We start from the raw sequence: 19,797 nt of genomic DNA, 5'->3' as shown, positions 1-19,797 counted from the left end.
CAGTTTGAAGCTCGACGTAGTGTTGTTTTATGAATAAGCTCTGCCTTTCTCTATTTATTGCATATGGCGAAGTATGGCCTTCAAAAGAGATTTGCCGAGTAAAACCTGAACACGTGATGGTTACAGGAAATCAAATCAGAGGATCACCGCTACAATGACTGTAAACTGAATAGATACAAAAAACACACTCTGAAAACAGCTCGTTTCAGTGAGCACGCACTAGGACTCCATTAAAATGGAATAATTTGTGACCCCGTTTGAACACTACAAAGCGCTCTAGTTTTGTTTAAAGTGCGTAAAAACGTAAAGGGGATCAAAACATTTTCTATATAATAATAATAAGGCCTTCGATTGTTTTAGCGCAACAAGCACCGATTGCAACGGGTATCGCTGACAAGTCAATGCTGGGGTCATGTAAGGACGCTATAAGGCTAAGTCCCTCTGATTCTCCGTTAAATAAAGATAATCACTCACAAATATATGCTGTGGTGAAGTTGTTTGGGGCTGTAGAAGTTGGACAGACACATATTAACCGGCGCATGCGCAATAACGCCACCATCCAGGTCTAAATAAGAGTTAAGAGAGAAACGAGGTGAGTTGCACGTTTATCAATAAATATGACGTTAATGTCATCACCCTCGCAGTAAACAATGATACTAACACAGAGTGCGTTTCTTGTTTAACAATTTTCAACCATTGCGACTATTTTCAACGAGGTTCAAAAACCGTAAAGATAATTAGAAGTCAAGTTTGTGCAGAAGAAACTAAAAGCATGCAATTTGTTTTTTCCCCGGTCTGCATACACCCGAGTTATTATGTTTATATACTGATAAATGACAACTCATTCAAAGTACCTCGGGAAATGTTTTTCTTTTGGATATGAACGTGAAACTGTTGATTTGGTTTATTGTGGGCTGCCCTGCTAATGTTACAGCTAGCCGGGGCTATCAGTCGGGCTAACGACATTCCGTGACAAGGGGAAAGTAAGGAGTTTGTTGACGGAGGGGAAAACATTGCGTTTTAATAAAACAAGTTGTACACTTGGCCTTCCCGTGTCGTTTGAAGGTCCGAGCGAAGTGAATCAGACCAGAAAACTGTTATAATTTACATACTTTAGACGTGTCGGCGGCCCTTTGCTATCCTCCGCCATTTTGTGTGTCAGTCGAATGCTAATAATGGGCGCTCGCGCATTGCACTTTATTTATGCTCAGAATAAATTCAGTCATCACTTGAAATATCCAAACAAACGTTTTGTATTAAACCAGACGAGCTCTTGGGTGATCTTTGCGGGGCACCGTTACTGTACAGTCTGAGATTTTGATAATATTTTGATTTAAGACACACGACAGGTCAAGAACGTTAAAACACTATTGCCTACTGTATACGAATGATAACGTGATTGAATAAAGACTTTCTTCTTGGAAAACTAATCCATTGTGAGTATGTACGTTTTAACTTATCATCGCGATTATCCGCCCTCTTTAAAAGCACAGATTTAGCGAGATTCTTTTAAAACAAGGAAAAGCTGAACTTGTTCGTCTAACTTTACTTTTAATCGCTTTCCTCCATTAATAACCACAAAAGTAGTTTAAGTGTGTCAGTGAGTGTTTGTATACATAGCTAGTCCATAAAAATGACCATCATAACAATGTAGAAATACATATTTTTGTCCTCGTTTAAGTGCTTGGTGCAATCCGTACTGCGAGCAGCAGTCGCCCTCTAGCGGAACTGTCTGGAACTACAAGCGACGCGCGGCTATTTCGTAATACCGAGTTGCGGTCGTTTCATCAGCCGCAGTCAAAACACGGTTTTCGAAACGAGAACGTCGTATTTGAATATTGAAAACGACAGTTTTGTTTTGTTTACAAAAACAATGTGCGCTAATATTTATATGACACTCACAGCAGATGCTTGGTTTTCAAAATGCAGTTATGTGAATGCATTAAAACAGTGGTTCTCAGCCAGGGGGGCTTCCTCAACCATTAAAAGGCCGTAAAATAAAAGACTTAAAATAATTTAAGCCAGAAAATAACGAGCATTAAAATAAGCCGAAACAGATATTACTTATTTTGATTCACCCCCTCTGAAACAGTTTTTTGAATAACCAAGATTCCCACAGCCCTGGAAATCCTGGATTGGGAAGCCTATTTGTAAAAGTGTGACTTATAGACCTGGAAAAGTAATTTAAATTAATAAAATATTATAATGCCATGGGTATTTTGAAAATATATTATCAGGAAAAAATTCAAGATAAAAGTAGAACATATTTTTATATCTATATCTATAATTCATATCCAGTAAATCACAAATGACTGAAAAAGTTAATTGGTTAAACATTCAGATCTTAAAACTTCTTGAATCCTGAAATGTTATTATTTTAACTTTAATTATAACTTAAACTTTTTTTTAAATTAATTTAAAGAAACTAAGAGTGTAGATAGATTAAAATAAGTTTTAAAAAAACAAAAGGGCCTTCAGATATCGTTGTGAACAATGGGGGACCTTGGAGTCAAAAAGGCTGAGAGCCACTACATTAAAGGATTGTTTGCCCTTTAGAGGTGTTTTGGACAGTTTGGTTAAAAGGTTAGTTTACTCAAAAATGAAAATCTTTCCATAATTTACTCACCCTCACGCCATCCTAGGTGTTTATGATTTTCTTCTTTCAGCCAAACACAATCTGAGTTATATTAAATAATATCATTGCCCTTCCATGCTTTAAAATGGCAGTGAATGGTCCTATGGCTCCAGGGGGTTAATAAAGGCCTTCTGAAACAGAGTTATGTGTTTTTGTATGAAAATTATCCATAATTATAACTTTATAAACTATAATGACTGGCCTTTGGTAAAGGCCGTATGCCAGTGTCCTCTGACCCGACGCAAGATGTATTGATGAACATGGAAGCGCAGAGGATAGAGCAAAACAAAACACTGTTAAGTCTAAAACGAGAATTTTTAAAGAGAAATGTCAAAGGAGTTTGAGTTTGTTGCCCAGCCTTTTAAAGCTTGGAAGAGCAATGATATTATTTAATATAACTCCAATTGTGTTTGGCTGAAAGAAGAAAGTCATAAACACCTAGGGATGCCCTGAAGGTGATTAAATTATGGGATTATTTTCATTTTTGGGTGAACCCTTTAACTTGGGTTAGTTCACACAAAAATGAAGATTCTGTCAGTATTTACTCACCCTCATGTTGTTCCAACCCCGTAAGACTTTCGTTCATCTTAGGAACACAAATTAAGATATTTTTGATGAAATCTGAGAGCTGGCTCACTCCTTCATAGGTAATGAAGAATGCATAGGTAATTCTATAGGTAATTCATAGGTAATTCTATAGGTAATTCTATAGGTAATTCATAGGTAATTCTAGGTAATTGCATCTCCCGGGTCTCGATGTAGTGTTTAAAATGGTTCTAAAGCGTGCATTTCATGGATGTCAGAATCGTAAGAAACCAACGAGAAAATGTAAAAGTATCTTACCAATGCCACAAAATGAATGGCTTACCTTTCACACTTTCGCATCAAATGATCGTGAGCGTCGTCTTCTCAGTTGTCACGCAGGCGTCGTGACGCTCTCGTGAACTCACATCAGAGGCAAACACGGAAGAAAATGAATAGTTGAATAAAGTCGTTATTTTTGTTGTTTTTTTGCGCACAAAAAGTATTCTCGTCGCTTGATAAACTTAAGGTTGAGCCACTGTAGTCCCTTGGACTATTTTAACGATGTCTTTACTAATTTTTCTGAGCCAGCTCTCAGATTACATCAAAAATATCTTAATTTGTGTCCTGAAGATGAACGAAGGTCTCACAGAGTTGGAACAACATGAGGGTGAGTAATTAATTACATAATTTTCATTTTTGGGTGAACTAACCCTTTAAGATGCTTACTTCTGTTCTCTGTCCATGTTGTAACAATATGTTTTTCTCTTTTGTCTTCCATTTTGTTGGAAAAGATGGCAGAGACATCTACGAGTGGTGGTCCTGCAGCAACTGGAGCCGATTTTGACATGATGAGCGCTCTTGACTGGAAGGACGGCATAGCCACATTGCCTGGAAGTGACATTCGGGTACAAATATTAAGTGTATCTGATGCATAAAGTGTGATGCAAGGGACATATTCTGAATGTGCTGATGAATAATCTCAAAATATGGTCATTTTTTAGTTTCGGATGACTGAATTTGGCACCCTGGAGATTGTCACAGAGGCGGAGCCCAAAGTTAAAGAGGCGGAGCTTACAGGCCCACAGCCTCAAACTATAAGCACCAACAACAGTAATTCCCCTGAGCAAAACAAAACTTCAAATCAGACTGCAAAGCCCCAGTTGAATACAGACCATCAGGCAAATACTGTGGGTGAGTACACGTAACACATATTTCTACCAAGTAGAGGAATGATTTGCTCTTTAATTTATTTTTGAGGACTTAATTTCTCTCGGGTTTTTTTTTTCAGTTTCCACTGACCCCCACAGGCAGGCCGGGGGCATCAACACTAGGAGCCCCAGCGTGAGTACAGTGTCTAATGTGATTGTTCCCATCACTGAGGCCACTGCAAACTGCAGGTCCTGTGGTCACTCTGGTTCACAGGAGTCTTTCCTACAGGGCAAATTTTGCAGTGCTTCTTGTGTGCAGCCTACTAGTGGCAGGTACATGTTTTTGACACTTACACAGATCTGCCAGTTACACTGTTTATGGTGAATTCATAAGTTCTTTTGTGTGTGCAGGTCAACCCCAGCTGAGGCATTCGAAGGAGAGCGTTTAGGTAAACGTGTGAGAAAGAAGAAGAAGATGTTTATGGAATCTGGAGATGAAGAGGAGGACAACATAGAGGAGGAAGAGGTAATACACACACATCTCACACAAAAGAGCACACATTCAATATCAACAGGGATGAACTACTGCATTGATCAGTGTTTATTTTTTTCTGTTTTTTTCAGGAGAAGGTTAAATCCTCAAAGGGAAGACGAGCGGCTAAAGTTGCTAGACTAGGTTGGTAATTTTCGTTTAGCTAACACACACACACACACACACACACACACACACACACACACACACACACACACACACACACACACACACACACACACACGGAAATATAAACTTTTTTTATTTTAGGATATTGGATATATATCTTCTGATATTTAAAAATAAAACTAAATATGTAATAACACTGTTAAATGTCATCTTAGGCAAATCTCAAAATGAATATAGTCACATTAATATTTGTATTCACACATACATTATGATTTTGTGATGCTTAAATTCAATTGTTACATTTAAAATGACTGACTAATTTGAATTTTTAGTCTTATTTTATTTTGTATCAGTGTTGGCAAAATATTTTTTAATTGGTGCATCCCAACTTGAGTCTTTTAGCAGGTTGTACAGATTGTGTCATGTATATTTTCAGACAGTTTCAGACTGTCATCCTTTCCATCTATTATAAAAATGTTTTTCTAAGCCAAATAAAGTGCCTCTTTGTGATGCTGTTTCCATAGTGACAGCACCTCCTGTTAAGAAGAAAACCTGGAGTTGGTCAGTTTATCTGGAGGAGGAGAGAGCCATTGCCGCTCCTTTGAAACTTTTTAAGGAGGTGAGAAACACAGCATGTATAACTTGTATTTCTGTTCACGGTTATATAAATAACATGGTATGGTTGAGATCCTGATTAGGATGGTAAGTTTGATGTCAATTCAGTTTTGTCATTAGAAAAAAATGTTACTTGAAAGAAAACATAGAGATTTTTTTAAAGCATGACATCTATGAAATTCAATAATTTTGTTTTTGTGTGTTTGCAATACAGCACCAGTCTGTTCCGCAGAGTAGGAATGGATTTAAAGTTGGCATGAAGTTAGAGGGACTGGACCCTTGTCACCCTGCTCTCTTCTGTGTTTTGACTGTTGCAGAGGTAACCAGGTCAAATGTTTCTGTGATGTTACTTGATGTGTGATTATTGGGAGCACAAAACTAAATATAGTTTTTAGGTTGCGCTTATAGTAAGGTACATTTTCTCTGTATTTTCTCTGTTCCAGGTGCAAGGTTACAGAATTCGGCTTCACTTTGATGGTTACCCTGAGTGCTATGACTTCTGGGTAAATGCTGACTCATGGGATGTGAAGCCGCCAGGCTGGTGTGAGAAAACCGGCCTCAAGCTATTGCTTCCAAAAGGTGCTTAATGTACTAATAAAGATGTACTGTAAAAAAAAAACAGTTGTTTTCTGTAACATGGTAGATCTGTTTCTTTATGTGTTAAAACTACTTAAACTCAATATTCACTCTGAACTGTGTGATGACAAACTGGTCTACTAGGCGTTATTCTGATATTCAACATAGATGTAATAGTATTGTAATTACAAGTATTGTAACTTATACAAATATTATTTATAAATAATAAATATAATTAAATATAATATAAGATATAATTTAATAATTTATTTAATAAAGCATGGTTATGTTAGCATGTTGTTTAAAAAAGTTTTTTTTTGTGGACAATTAGTTGCTGCATATGCTGCTAGTAAAATGTATTGCATATGCTGTTCTTTACTATGATTTAACAGGTTGCAGAGATGGAGAGTTTAACTGGAACACATATGTAAAGAACTGTAGGGGTCAACTGGCCCCCAAACATCTCTTCAAGAGTCTTAATACGGTATGTCATTTCATATGCACACACTTCAAGAGAATAAGAGATATCTCAATAGTTTCTGTTACAGGAGATCATGCTTTCTTCTTTAACCATGTGTTTTCTGTCCTATTTAGTCAGTCACACCGTCAGGATTCCGTGCTGGGATGAAGCTGGAAGCCGTGGACAGGAAGAACCCGTCACTTATCTGCGTAGCAACCATTGCTGCTGCTGTCGACAACCGGCTCCTCATTCACTTTGACAACTGGGACGATACGTATGATTATTGGTAAGATCGTGAGCAGAATACTGGCCATATGAGTGTCCCCAAGTGCATGTGGTTGTAAATGCATTCTGTTTGTTCTCAGGTGTGATGCCAGCAGTCCGTACATTCATCCAGTCGGGTACTGTGAGGAGGTGGAGTTAACACTCACCACACCTGCAGGTCAGACTCCCTTTAATCATTTTCTTTGTCACCCTTTTTGTTACCTTGTCGTTGTACTAAAGTCAAAATAAATTCTCTGGAAAATATTTACAATTAACTATGTATCTAACATCTTCTATTCAATGAAATATATTTGTATAGCACTTTTCATTAAAAAAAAAGAAGCTAGACATTTTGTCTTTTTTTCCCCCTGTCAAATTTACCACGGGCCCCAGTTTGAAAGCCCCAGAATTAGTTTTCTTTTTCTTTTCTTTTTTAACAAGCTCTAATGTGCATGAAAAGTTGTATTGAAGTTATTGGAAGTCTATTTATGTTTTTCTTAGAGTATAAGCACCCAAAGAGTTTTTCTTGGGAAAAGTACCTTGAAGAAACTGGAACCCAAGCTGCACCAGCAAGAGCCTTTAAACAGGTAAGGCTTAAATCATTGCATTGAACCGTGAGAGGTGTAGATAAATCATTTAAAATAATTTATAATTGGTAAAATGTCATTTGAAAGGTCCTAGTAGTTGGTGTGGTGCAAAAGTGCAGCCTGAACAACATAGAAATAAAATAAAACACATTTGATCTGGTTCAAAGTAGTGGGCAGTTTGATGAAAAAAAACCACCATAATTAATTCAATTATAATTTAAAAGACATATGTTCTGTTTTATACATATTTTGTGTTAAAACAATTTAATTTAATCTTCTACACAATTCAAATTTATTAGTATAGGTCTCCTCATAATAAATAAATATAGAAAAATAGCAAACAAGCTAAAGGTGACAGTGGTGAGAAACACTCCCTAAAAGGATATTAATTATTATTAATATGTCCTGTTTTATACATATGTTTGATTTAAGTATGTATTATTTGTTTATATAATGTTTTTAATTGTTTTCTGAATGACCTTTGATCCCTGGCTATCCAGAGACCACCACATGGCTTCCAAGTTGGGATGAAACTAGAGGCAGTAGACAAACGTAATGCCGTACTCATCCGTGTCTCCACCATCTCCAATACAGAAGACCACAGAATCAAGGTTTACACACAAATATATCTGTTTAGTCTAATTAGCTTACTCTTATCACAAGCCAACATGGACATACAGTATTTAATATGCTTGCACAGCTAGTATATCTTCACTAAATCTTTGTGTTTTTATATATATATATAGATCCATTTTGATGGCTGGAGTGATGAGTATGATTATTGGCTAGATGCCGATAGCCCAGAACTGCACCCAGTAGGCTGGTGTCAGAAAACAGGTCATCCTCTACAACACCCCAACGGTAACATACTGACCTACACACAAATATAAAGTATTTCAGCACATGGTCACACCAGACTCATAATCTAACTCGTAATGGTAATGTTATCAGGTCCCAGAGATTCTCCAGTCCCTCCAGGTCAAGGCTGCCCAACCCAAGGATGCAACGGAGTCGGACACATTCGAGGACCGCGGTATGGGACACATTACACGTAAGTTATACATGTGTTGTTACAAACACAACTCATAATGCGCATTCAAATGCAAATGAGTCTCTCTCCCATTGTTAGGGCGGTGAGTTGTCCATACTCAGATCTGAATTTGAATAAAGACGGGTTGGTTCCAGACAGACTGAGCGGGGAGAGGCCAGTTACGCTCAGTGGACCCCCGCGCCACCGCCGTGCTGAAACACTCACTCAGACGCTGCCACCCACACCCACACCCACACCCAGCGCCAGCACTCCAGACCCCCCTGACACCACCACAGACACCTGTCCACAAGCTCGGGCAGTGCGTGAGCACATTGTGTGAGTGTCAGCAGTGATGTACAGTTTAACTTTTCTCTTTCACACACACACACACGCTCACTTTTTATCTCTTTCTTATTTCTTTCAGGTCTGGCAGCGGTCCTAAATGTGTCAAGCCACCCCAAGTGAAGCAGGAAGGTGATGGGAAAGGTATCGATTCTTCAGATATTGTGATATTTTGGCTTAATTTGCTTTTTTTGTGGATAATCCATAACCTCTGAGAATAGTGTACATGGGTCAATGAAGCGATGCTTTGTTTTTTGCCTGGATGTGTAATAATAATAAAAAGTTCATAGATATAATGACTTGAATACACTTCATCAATGAAGTGCATATTTTTAATTTCTGAATTAAAATAAGTTTGATATTTCTGGGAGAAATAAATTTAAACATATAACATAACGAAGGAAAAAAGCTTTATTCATTTTTTTTTAATTCAAGACATATTTAATAAGTAGTTTGACAGTCAATAATTGTTATTTCTTAGAACACAAAAAAAAATATCTTAACAAAACTGCTTTACTCACTTTTGTCCACCAAATCAAAGCCATGACAACTAACATGACCAGAAAATGATATCAGAAATGCATGCTGACATGACTGTCAAGGTCAATGAGGTAATTTGACCTTTTTTTAGCAAGACAAGCTTAGTTCATTATATGTAAAATAACATGTTTTGTGAAATATTTATGAATTAATAATTCGTGATATTTGTATTAAAAAAATAAAACTTTTTGCCTTGAAATTATACTTGAATTTTTTTGTGAAAATAATGATTAAGATGTATTGACTCGCATGTATTCAGGGTGTAAAAAAAATGTTAATACATTTTCTGCTGGTTATACTACATTTAAACTTTTCAAAAAAAGTCAACCATATAAGAAGCTACCTGCATACAAAAAGCACATTTCTAAAAACTTGGCAACTGTATTTTTAACTAGTAACCTTTTCTTTATCTTGGACACTCTTATTTGCCAATGACTGAGATATGAAAACGTTTGCAAGGCATGTCATGAATAAATTCGATTTGTGTTGTAGATTCTCTTCAGCAGTTCCTGCATGAGTCTGTGTTTTGTGGATGGGAGCCACCGAGGTTTCAGCTGTGTTGGGAAAAGCATGGCAAACTGCTGCCTGAAGCTTTGGGCCTCACCGCCAAGAGAGTGGCAAAGTGGAACACTGAAGAGGTGGCATTTGATAATTTCGGAAAAGTTCATTTATGCTTTAAAAGAGGTTTTTCTAAACCTATTTATTTTTATTGCATCTTATTTGACAATGTTGTTCTTTCAGGTTTCAAGTTTTGTAAGAGGCCTGCCTGGCTGCAGAGAGCATGCTGCCACCTTCAGGAAAGAGGTAAATAACTAAAACATCAACTTTACTTGTGAATATTAGTGTAACGTACCTTCCCTATATACCGTACACTACCATTCAAAAATTTGGGTTTGGATTTTTTCCAGTGTTTTTGAAAGAAGTCTCATACTTTAACAAAGCTGCATTTATTTATTAAAAAATACAGTATTATTGTACAAGTATTATTACAGATTAAAATGTAATTTCCTGTGATGCAAAGCTGAATTTTCTGCAGCCATTACTCCGGCTGGGTTCGTATGGTCATGAAAAACCTGGAAAAGTATTTTAAAATAGCAATTTCGTGGCCTGGAAACCCAAAAAGTTTTGGAAAAGTCATGGAACTTTTTTCACAAATATCTATATAATAGAATATATGCTTAATCAGTGCCTGAATTTCGCTGCGGGATTGCAGATATTGCACATACAGTAGTTTTACTAATTCCTGCAGGTTTGCGCTCTTATAATCCAGGAAATTAATTCCCACAATTTTTTTTTCAATATAGCATTCTACATGCTATATTGAAAAAACATTTGTGGGAATTAATTTCCTGGATTATAAGCGCCAGGAAACAAATTTTATAATAATTAATTTATTTTAATTAAATAAATTAAATACATTAATTTAATAATAAAATAACTAATTTAGAGGAGTAAATGAATACACACAGAATATCAGATCAAATCAGTAATTTGAAAACAGCGTGAGTGATTCAGTGGTTCCACGTCTTCTCGCTCTCGATCTTATATGCTTTACAGCAACACATTGCGTCTGAAAAAACTTTCATTTTTATATCTATTCTGTTGTATTTATTTGTGCTACTGCTTTTAATGTATTTGTTCTTATTTTACTGATGGTTAGTAAATTCAATTCAAAGTTGAATTTGAATTGAATTCCACCCCATAAGAGTCATCCAAGGAACGAACGAAATTCAGGGCCTGGATTAATTGATAATGTTGGTTAAACAAATTACAATACTTAGCATTCGGGTATTCAATCACTTGGACTAATTAAGCACATTTAGTCCTAATTTCTAAGTATTTTTGTTCTCAGACTAAGTGAATGTTTTTCCCCCATTCTTTTTCCTACAGCAAATTGATGGCGAGGCCTTCCTGCTCCTTACTCAGTCAGACATTGTAAAGATTCTGAGCATCAAGCTCGGTCCCGCTCTCAAAATTTATAACTCTATCCTCATGCTGAAGAGCGCAGATGAAGAGTAGACACGTCATAGCAACTGCTGCTCCATCAAACAACATGTTTGAAAGTTGCTCTTGCCTCCACCGATGTGTCCAGCGGACTGACAAATGCTCAATCATTGGTCTCATTTATGATTGACGGACATTGAAAATCAGCCGATCCAACAAACTGTATGTGATCAGAAAAATCACATTTCTTAAGGCTGATAAATGTTTGTTGTCTCCCCTTCCAACCCTGCACTCGCTCTAAATTAGGTCTGATATTCTCTTTTGAAATAGATCATTTGATTCATATTAGACTCTGGGAGGGGTGAGTACACTATACTGAGGCACCTTAAAATTTTGAAAACTTAAACTGGACCGTTTCATTGTTGATATTTATGCTTTTACAGTTGCTAAAATTACGGCTAATTGCATTTGGTGCCAGAGGCACGATGGAAAGGCATGATGGTGGAGCTTTTACTTGAAAAGTATTTTTTTTTTTATGCAAAAAGACCTTTGTTTGTAATTGTACACATATCCCAAATAATCCAAATGATCCTGTTTGAGACCACTAGTGGACAGCAGGATTCTTTGTGTGTGTGTGTGTGTGTGTGTGTGTGTGTGTGTGTGTGTGTGTGTGTGTGTGTGTGTGAGTGAGAGAGAGAGAAAGACCTTTGCAAACTGTTTGTGAGAGATTAATGTATACATGTGTGCTTACATCTAATGTCAGGGAATTCTTGCTCTGGGCAAATCTGGAATTGAATGTCTCAAGTTTGTATTTACTTCAGATAAAATGTGTGATCTTGTAAAATGCATTTGTAAATTGAAGAAATTGTACATTTGTTGAAGTGAATTGGACAGTGTGACCGACTCAATAGACACTGAAAATAGAATTAGAAATGAGCGGATGTGTGTGAGTGTGTATTTTAAGCTTCTGAGACCCTGACATTTTTCCTTGTACAAGCATTCCTGAGTACTAAGACATTTTGTTCTGTCATTCACCGAGCAAAAGCTTTTTGTACATCCGTGTCTTTCTGTATAATACAGTTGTAATTCTCAGCTCTGCTACAACTGATTTTACTCAGCAATGTTGGAATCACTCCACTTTCATGCATTGGTTTGGCTTTTGCAGTGCTTCTCAAAGTTGTCATTATACACATGCATATGCAGGTTCTTCTTATAGCATTAGTTCAGGATAATAGATCCAGTTAGGGTCGAAACTGGAAAAGCTGAAGACTCGGAAAATGGTTAAACAAAAGCTAAAATACTAAATAAAATAGATATTAGTCTGCAGATTATTGACTTGATTACAAACAAGCATTTGGATGGTAATGGAAAATCAAGATTTAAGGAAATCCTAATCACAGTGGTTTGCGTCAAGGATGAGTTTTTGTATCAGATTTTGATTGTTTTCTTTGGTGTGTGTGTGTGTGTGTGTTTGTAGATTAAATGTCTTTAAGCAGACTGTTTATGTGTGACAGATTGTGTGTTTCTGAGTTTCAGTCCCGAATGGATGGATGAATAGAGCGAAGGAGAATAAATAAGGATTTCAAACAGAACTCTTTTTTTTATTTTTTTGTTTTCATTCATAAAGATGTTAACGTTTGCATAAAACTGAAATGTTCATGCTTACAAACAGAGGCTCAACTGGCATGGAGTTACTTTTGTGTCTTTTTATGCGATTAAAAATAATAAATGTCTTTATTCAAAAATAATTAAGATTGTAATTTAAAAAAAATTTAAAGATTGCAAATAAAACGTCTTCTTAAAACTGTTTTAAATTACAAAAACAAAGCAAATGATAAAATAGCTGCACTATGAATAAACTTCCTTTTCCTTTATGCAGTTCCCACACATTTCATTACGCACCCATATATTTCTGCTCTGTTCTGCTGTTTTTGTTTGCAGGTCTAAAACTTTTGCTTGCGTATTTAGCATAGATAGTATCAATTATTTTTTGTAATAAAAAAGTTTTTTTTAATAATACAATATCATTATATACAATTACAATATTATTACATTTGCTCTCAGACCGTATGTTTGATTGCATAAGGAAAACGCCAAAGTAATTCCATAAACTGGCCACTTCATAACCTAAAGAATCTCGCATACTGAACTTCCATGATGGCCCACAGTTATCTGGTCATACAACTATGAATACATATTCAAATAACTAAATGTAATACAAAAGAACAGTCTGAGTTAGTGAGAAAAGTGGGCCTTAAGACTCCCAATAGACTCTAAGAATAGGTTATTCTGCCCACCGTGGGACCCAAAGGGCTTGCACACATGTTCCCATGACCCTCTAACCACAGTATCTCTCTCGCTCATTCACTCCACGTCACTGGCCGATTTAAAGTAAATGCGCCTCCCCTCACGCTCATAATACGCGCGTTTGCTAAGGCTGGAGACTGATGGATTTGCGCGTCTTCATCGACATGGTTATTAGACTCGTTGCAAGTTGCGCGCTCTCACGTCATTGACGCAATTAAAACGGACCGTAGTCAATCATGTGTTTCCGGTGGAGACGCAACTGAGGTGAGTTTAAGTGGTAGTATTAACTTCACGTGCTGATGTCCCGACTTGATATAGCTCAACGTTCAAGATGAGTATGAAACAGTGTGTACTGAAACAGACATGCAACACGTACTGCGTTGCGTAATGTGCTTGGATACATCATTTTGAAGACACACCCATAAAGTTTGTTACCTTAAAGGTGAAGTGTTTTACAGGACAACTATAAATTAGCCATTTTCATGTTGATTTCCCTGCAAAAGTGTAAAGGTTGTGGTGCTATTGTAAGATTATACTGTTTGAGAATCTAATCAGCCCAATTCTAGCAATATTGGCCCAACCAATGGCATGTGTTTAGGGCGGGACTATCTGTATGTCTGACCAATGGAAGACAAACTCCACCTTAAATTTTTTTCACAAAACAAAGGCCACTTTAAAGTCACCATGATATTGAAATTGACTTTTCTAATTTATTTTATTCAAAATTCATTATTTATTGTAAATTATTTATCCATGCACATATTTTTTTTATTCACGTGCCCTCGTAATCTTTAATTACAATGACTTTCCCTCCCTCTTACAAAGACATCTCTTCTCTTCTCTGATGAAGTTTACTGGCGTGAGGGCGGGTCTGTTGCACTTTATTCCAATTTAAATGGTTAAAATCAAGTCCTGCCCTACATTTTTTTCTTGTTCATTCAGATCTACATTCGTCATAGGTAAGAAAAGACTATCGTAAATGTTGCGGTACGCAGAGGAGACCAGAGGGCTTTAAGTGAATGGATGTCAGTTGAGGAGAGTCTTTACTATGCTGAATTAACTGCTTTTGTGGAAAAACAGCTTTAAATTTAATTAACCGACTGCTTATCAACTTAACATGTTTGCCATTATTAGTTTTAGATTAACATATTTTTAGTTTACACTGAAAAAACACCGTTTTGTGATAGGTACTTCGGCACTTCTCATTCATTGGTTATCACAAACAGTATACGGAGCCCTCTCTCTGCTCTCTAATCGCTCTTGAGGTACTTGATACACCGATTGCCGGTCTGAGCAGCGCCGCTTCAAGTCAAACACACTAATGACTGTAGATATGCTAGGCTGTACTGTGATTGGTTGTAAAGGAACACGTGACCAAGTGGTGCAGGTATGACGTCACTTTGTAGACCAACCGGCATCACACTGGTTCCCTCGACAAAAACCCAATAGGATTTTCCCATAGGCTTTTGGATTATTGCTCAAAACAAGCTCTGTGATCAACAAAAGTTTATGATACTTGCATGTTTTGTCCATCAAGATAATTATCACAGATGAACAACTTTTATGAATTTTGAAGTCTAAATGCAGTCGCCAGAAGTAAAAAGCAAAAGGTAGACTATAAACGAACTACACCACGGTCCCACGTATTCAACGTCACCCTCACTAAGCTTCCGACAACACTTTCAGTTTTTATCTTAAAAAAATTTCACAGAACGTTTGAGTTAGAATAGTTTGCAAGAGCACAATTATAACCATAACGATTCTGTAATAGCCTACCTGTACGGCGCGATGATGTTTAATGTCCCAGACAGCCTCTGTAGTTCCATTTAGCCACTTGTTAGCAAGACATGTTTTTCAAGACATGTAACAGCTTAAAACATCTCGAGTGATGTATTTTATGTCGTAGAGTAAAACGTGAAAGTGTCTTGAGCTTGTGTTCACCACAGACCTTATTTAGGCCATTTAACCAAAACCCCATTAAAAAAAAAACATTGACCAGAAGTGCTAAAATGCTAACTCGTTTTCTTGTTTTGGCCTACAAGGTGATCATACCAGCACCACTCTATAATAAGACCTGCCAAGGTAACAGAATTGTCACAAACACACACACACACACACACATGTGCGGTATGTTTTTAATTTATGATTTGAAACCGACTGTGAAAGTCTCTTAAAGTAATGTTAATTGCTAACCTTATCTTAGTGTCTGAGGGAACCTATATGATGAATTAGGCCTCTGGTTGACCTACAAATAAACCTTATATCAATGAGCTTAGTGGAAAAGAAAAATATAAAATAGTGTATCTTAAAAATATGTTTATAAATGCTATTGTCAAAATTTCTAATTGTTAAACTGAAGTTGGATTTGTTGTATATATTGTATGATTAGATGTGCTGGTGGTAGTAAAAACAACTACCTACATATTTTTGAAATTGTTTAGGCCTACATTGGTTCCACATCCTGATAGCTAAAATGTGCTACCCATGATTTTAACACTTATATTTCAGTAGTTCATCTGAAAATGTTTGCCTGTTGACAATACAGTATGTGTTACCCATGTGTCTATGTATAGGCTATACACAGAATGGTAGAGCAGCATAGAAAATGCTTAAACTAGATTATCAGTAGATCCCGACATGATTGTAAAGCGCTTTGGGTGTACAGTAGTAGCTACATATGAAAGCGCTATATAAATGCCTCATTCTATTCTATTCTAGTTCCTGAGCGGACAGCACTGACTTTAGAGCAGCAGCTTTCAAGGTGGGAAAATTTTATAAAATGGTATTGCAGCCTATTACTTGTTGATTTCAGTTATTGCACCTATATATCAGTTAAAACAGCTAAAACAAGTAAAGATGAAACTACACAGATAGCCTTACTGAGCAGAGATGAAATGTCAAACAGCATTTGCAGTAAACCTGTGAGGAACTGGAAGTACAAAGAATTTAAAAAAAGGATTATAAAAGGATTGTCAAGGATTAGTTGTCTTCCCCACAAATAAATGCTTCAGAGAAACTGCAAGGATTACTATAATAATGCATGCATTCAATATGCAAAGACTCTCAGTGTTGTCATTTAAAAAAATATTTTATTTAAATATTTATGATTTGCAGGAGATTTGCTTGAGTATTTGGAGTCCATTAGCCTATTTTGCCTTTATTCCCAGGAGAATGTCTGAGGTAAATCCCACAGAAAAAGTTGCTGTAACAGTCCCAGAGTCAAAGACTTCCCCGCCAAGGACGGATCCAGGGCCTGCGATTGGTGGACTGCGTTTGCGATCTGCACCGGGGGCTTGTTTGTTGTTTGCTGGTGTTTTGCTGATAGTAGGAATTGGCGTCGCTGTGGTGGGGTATTGGAACAGTCAACCCCGCCGACAACAAACACCACATCATGTTTCAACTGGACGCACCTTTTCAGAGAAACTGAAGCTAATTGGTCCTGTCATCATGGGGGTGGGGCTTTTCATATTTATTTGTGCCAATACAGTTCTCTATGAAAATCGTGACCGAGAAAAACGTTACGAACAAGACCAAGATAAAGACGACCAGGAGATCCTGCCACTAGTACAAACTCATAGGAATAATTCAAAAGGATTCTCACAAATAGAAGCGAACACCAACATGCGTACATTGGACTTGTCTGAAATCAACATTCATTGCTTAGAAGAAGGGGTGGGAATTCCCACTCTAAAGTGCTCTTCCCCATCCTCTGGCTCTTGTAGCTCCAGTCAGGTTAACTTGGAGACTGGATCACCTCTCAGAAACATGGAAACATTGGCCTTGCCAGTCATTAAACTCAATGACTGCCTAATTGGCCCCTCAGACCCAGAGCCTCCACCTCTCCCTGAACGGACATACCGGAAAAATACAGGAGAGGAAAATACAACAAATGTGGAGCTAACACAAGTTAATCCTGCAGATTCATCTCTTATTACACTGAGCAAAGAAGAGCTAAATGATCGGTAGTCTTTTACATCTGTTGTCCTCACTAAAGGTCCACATGTAAATATCTATTCAAGTCAAACTAATAAATATGTTAGGGCTGAGAATAGATAGATTTCCAAATTTGATTCCGATTCACAAATTCTCCTATTTTTTATTAAATTCTAATTCTTTTGGGTATATATCCGTTGTAATAGACCTATGCATTTTTTTTTTTTTACATTTCTTTCTGTGCTAATTCTGTAATTATTACTGGGCAGTTTTTCAAACATATTCAACCTGGTAACGTTTTTTGAACACGCTGCAGGTTTTTGATTTACTAAAACCGGCTCACAAGTCATTTGTTCGTATATCGTCACCTCTATCTGTTTATAGAGGCAGTCGTTTCATGCCGTCATGTCGCAGTAGCCTACACAGTCTTTCTATTACATCAGTATACAGAATTTACATTCGCAACTCAGGTAAAATATACATATATATATATATATTTTTACTATGGCTCTAAATAGTAAAAGATCACTGAAAAGTTTAAGAATCATTAAAAAAAGATCACAATTATTCTGAAACTATTTTACCCAGACATGATAGGCTTCTTGTCACAAAATCATTCTTGTTTTACCTTGTACTGGGGGATCAGTTAAGTTGCTAATCTCAAATAGAGATTTTATTTTTTAAGTTTTGAATGAACTGTTTTATAAAACACTTATGCAGTGCTGTTGCTATACCATGTGCATTTATTTTTATTTTTTATTTGATTGATAGATTGTAACTGACTTGTAACTGATAAGAGTGACATAAGGCTTTGTTTGTAGATTTTTGTTCACATTCATTTTAAGTAGGCCTAATCAATTATATATGATCCTATTTTTTTTATGTGTTCCCACCCACACAAGCTCAAGAGAATAGAGACTGCACTATGTGACATTGTGTGTGTTGTGCTGATCTTTATAGTTCACATGAATGTCAGAGCATGAAAGGCGGCCACCTGTGAGACACATAAATAGATATGTGTGCACACAGACAGATTCTCCTAGTCCTGCCCTTACAAAAAACAAGTTTATTCAAGTGTACTATTAGTATACTTCTTTTAAACTAAAAATAAGCAAGTATACTTTCAGACAAATTTTTATGTACACCTCAGAAATATACTTAAAATTAAACTTAAGTATACTTACAGTGACTGAAAAGTCTAAGTATATTTGGCATATACTTGTACTCAATCTTATGATTGAGATATTAAGTATTCTAAATAGCCCTATACTTGGCTTGTAGTGTGTTTGATTAAACAGCCTACTTTTTCACATAGTTTTACATACTGTCTTATAAGCTTACATGTCTTGGCATCCAGTATAGAATAGATTAGTTTGAAAATATTGATTTATAAAGAAAACTAATGTGTTCCTAATTCTGAGTATATTCATTTTTGTGTAGTCAACTGGTGGGGTACATAAGAATTTACTTAAAATCTACTCAAAGGTGCAAAAGGTGATTCTCTACAGAAACACTTTTTGTTATACTGGTTGAAATTCTCCTCATAACCTGATAGCAATCATGTAAAACGGTCTAAATGTATTTTTATAAATATATATCGTCTGTGGAAGGCGTAGGACCATAAAATGAAAATCAAATCATCGTATTCGGTCCAAATGAAACAATACAATGTCATGCCTGCCTGTCAACGTTTGTTTTCACATACCGTTACGCACCCTGTTCGCGCAGACATCATAAGTCATAAGCGCTTTTCAAGCTATGCAGAGTACAGACAGACCTCAGTCACGGAGCACTGCAAACAAACAGCAGCCACCATTTACAGTTCCTCCAAAACCAACCTTGCAACATGAGGATTGACGTCCCGATAAGTTGGAAATAGGAAGTCTCGTGAGAAGTGAGAACAAGCGAGAAACACAAACTGCTTTACGGCAATTCGACATAAACACACACGCCACCCTCAAAGGTGTATGATGTTTTTCCCACCTCGGTAGACATAGCTCCACACCATAGATGACTCCACACGATAAAGTTGGCCGGCTCTGATAATAACAAATGCACATGAGCAGTGGTAGAAAGGGGGAGGAGGGTGCCGCAAGTGAGTTTTTTTTACGACATTGTTGTGAAATATACGCTCTATAGCTGTAGGGGGAGCTTGTTGAGAAAACATGCAACAACAAAAGTGAAAATCAGCAAAGAAATAGCTAGAGTTGCCGAGTTCCCCTTTAACGCT

The 19,797-nt window shown here is 36.8% G+C and overlaps 1 protein-coding gene and 1 long non-coding RNA gene across 9 annotated transcripts; both read left to right on the top strand.

The window, feature by feature from the left end:
• Window positions 1–186: 186 nt before the first annotated feature.
• l3mbtl1b (L3MBTL histone methyl-lysine binding protein 1b) lies at window positions 187–12,919 on the top strand. 8 transcript variants are annotated; one of them, XM_077213365.1, is made up of 23 exons: window positions 558–592; window positions 3,791–3,827; window positions 3,952–4,065; window positions 4,162–4,351; window positions 4,449–4,501; window positions 4,598–4,641; window positions 4,720–4,834; window positions 4,933–4,984; window positions 5,494–5,588; window positions 5,799–5,903; window positions 6,028–6,163; window positions 6,553–6,644; window positions 6,755–6,906; window positions 6,986–7,062; window positions 7,386–7,471; window positions 7,972–8,082; window positions 8,218–8,332; window positions 8,423–8,522; window positions 8,601–8,837; window positions 8,926–8,987; window positions 9,876–10,021; window positions 10,125–10,187; window positions 11,274–12,919. In XM_077213365.1, exons 2-23 carry the CDS (start codon window positions 3,822–3,824, stop codon window positions 11,400–11,402), a joined length of 2,280 nt encoding a protein of 759 aa, XP_077069480.1. In that variant the 5' UTR covers window positions 558–592; window positions 3,791–3,821; the 3' UTR covers window positions 11,403–12,919. The 8 variants fall into 8 exon arrangements, with proteins under 8 accessions (XP_077069439.1, XP_077069499.1, XP_077069490.1 ...); XM_077213324.1 differs by having other exon boundaries at window positions 187–592; window positions 4,449–4,641; XM_077213384.1 differs by lacking the exon at window positions 3,791–3,827 and having other exon boundaries at window positions 453–592; window positions 8,423–8,504.
• Window positions 12,920–13,742: 823 nt separating this feature from the next.
• LOC143722167 (uncharacterized) lies at window positions 13,743–18,385 on the top strand. The gene is made up of 3 exons (XR_013196848.1): window positions 13,743–13,898; window positions 16,353–16,395; window positions 16,802–18,385. It is a non-coding gene; the product is annotated as an uncharacterized LOC143722167 (long non-coding RNA).
• The last annotated feature ends 1,412 nt before the right edge of the window (window positions 18,386–19,797 follow it).

Source organism: Siphateles boraxobius, unplaced genomic scaffold, assembly GCF_051911475.1.
Source record: "Siphateles boraxobius isolate OS27281-9 unplaced genomic scaffold, OSU_SipBor_1 12, whole genome shotgun sequence".
NCBI lineage: Eukaryota > Metazoa > Chordata > Actinopteri > Cypriniformes > Leuciscidae > Siphateles > Siphateles boraxobius.
Note: the sequence above shows the minus strand (reverse complement) of the source record. Positions and strands in the feature narration are given on the sequence as shown.

Coding starts and splice junctions, on each gene's coding strand:
- l3mbtl1b (XM_077213324.1), top strand. Junction 4,352..4,448: donor CCATCAGGCAAATACTGTGG/GTGAGTACACGT, acceptor TTTTTTTTTCAG/TTTCCACTGACCCCCACAGG. Junction 4,835..4,932: donor ACAACATAGAGGAGGAAGAG/GTAATACACACA, acceptor TGTTTTTTTCAG/GAGAAGGTTAAATCCTCAAA.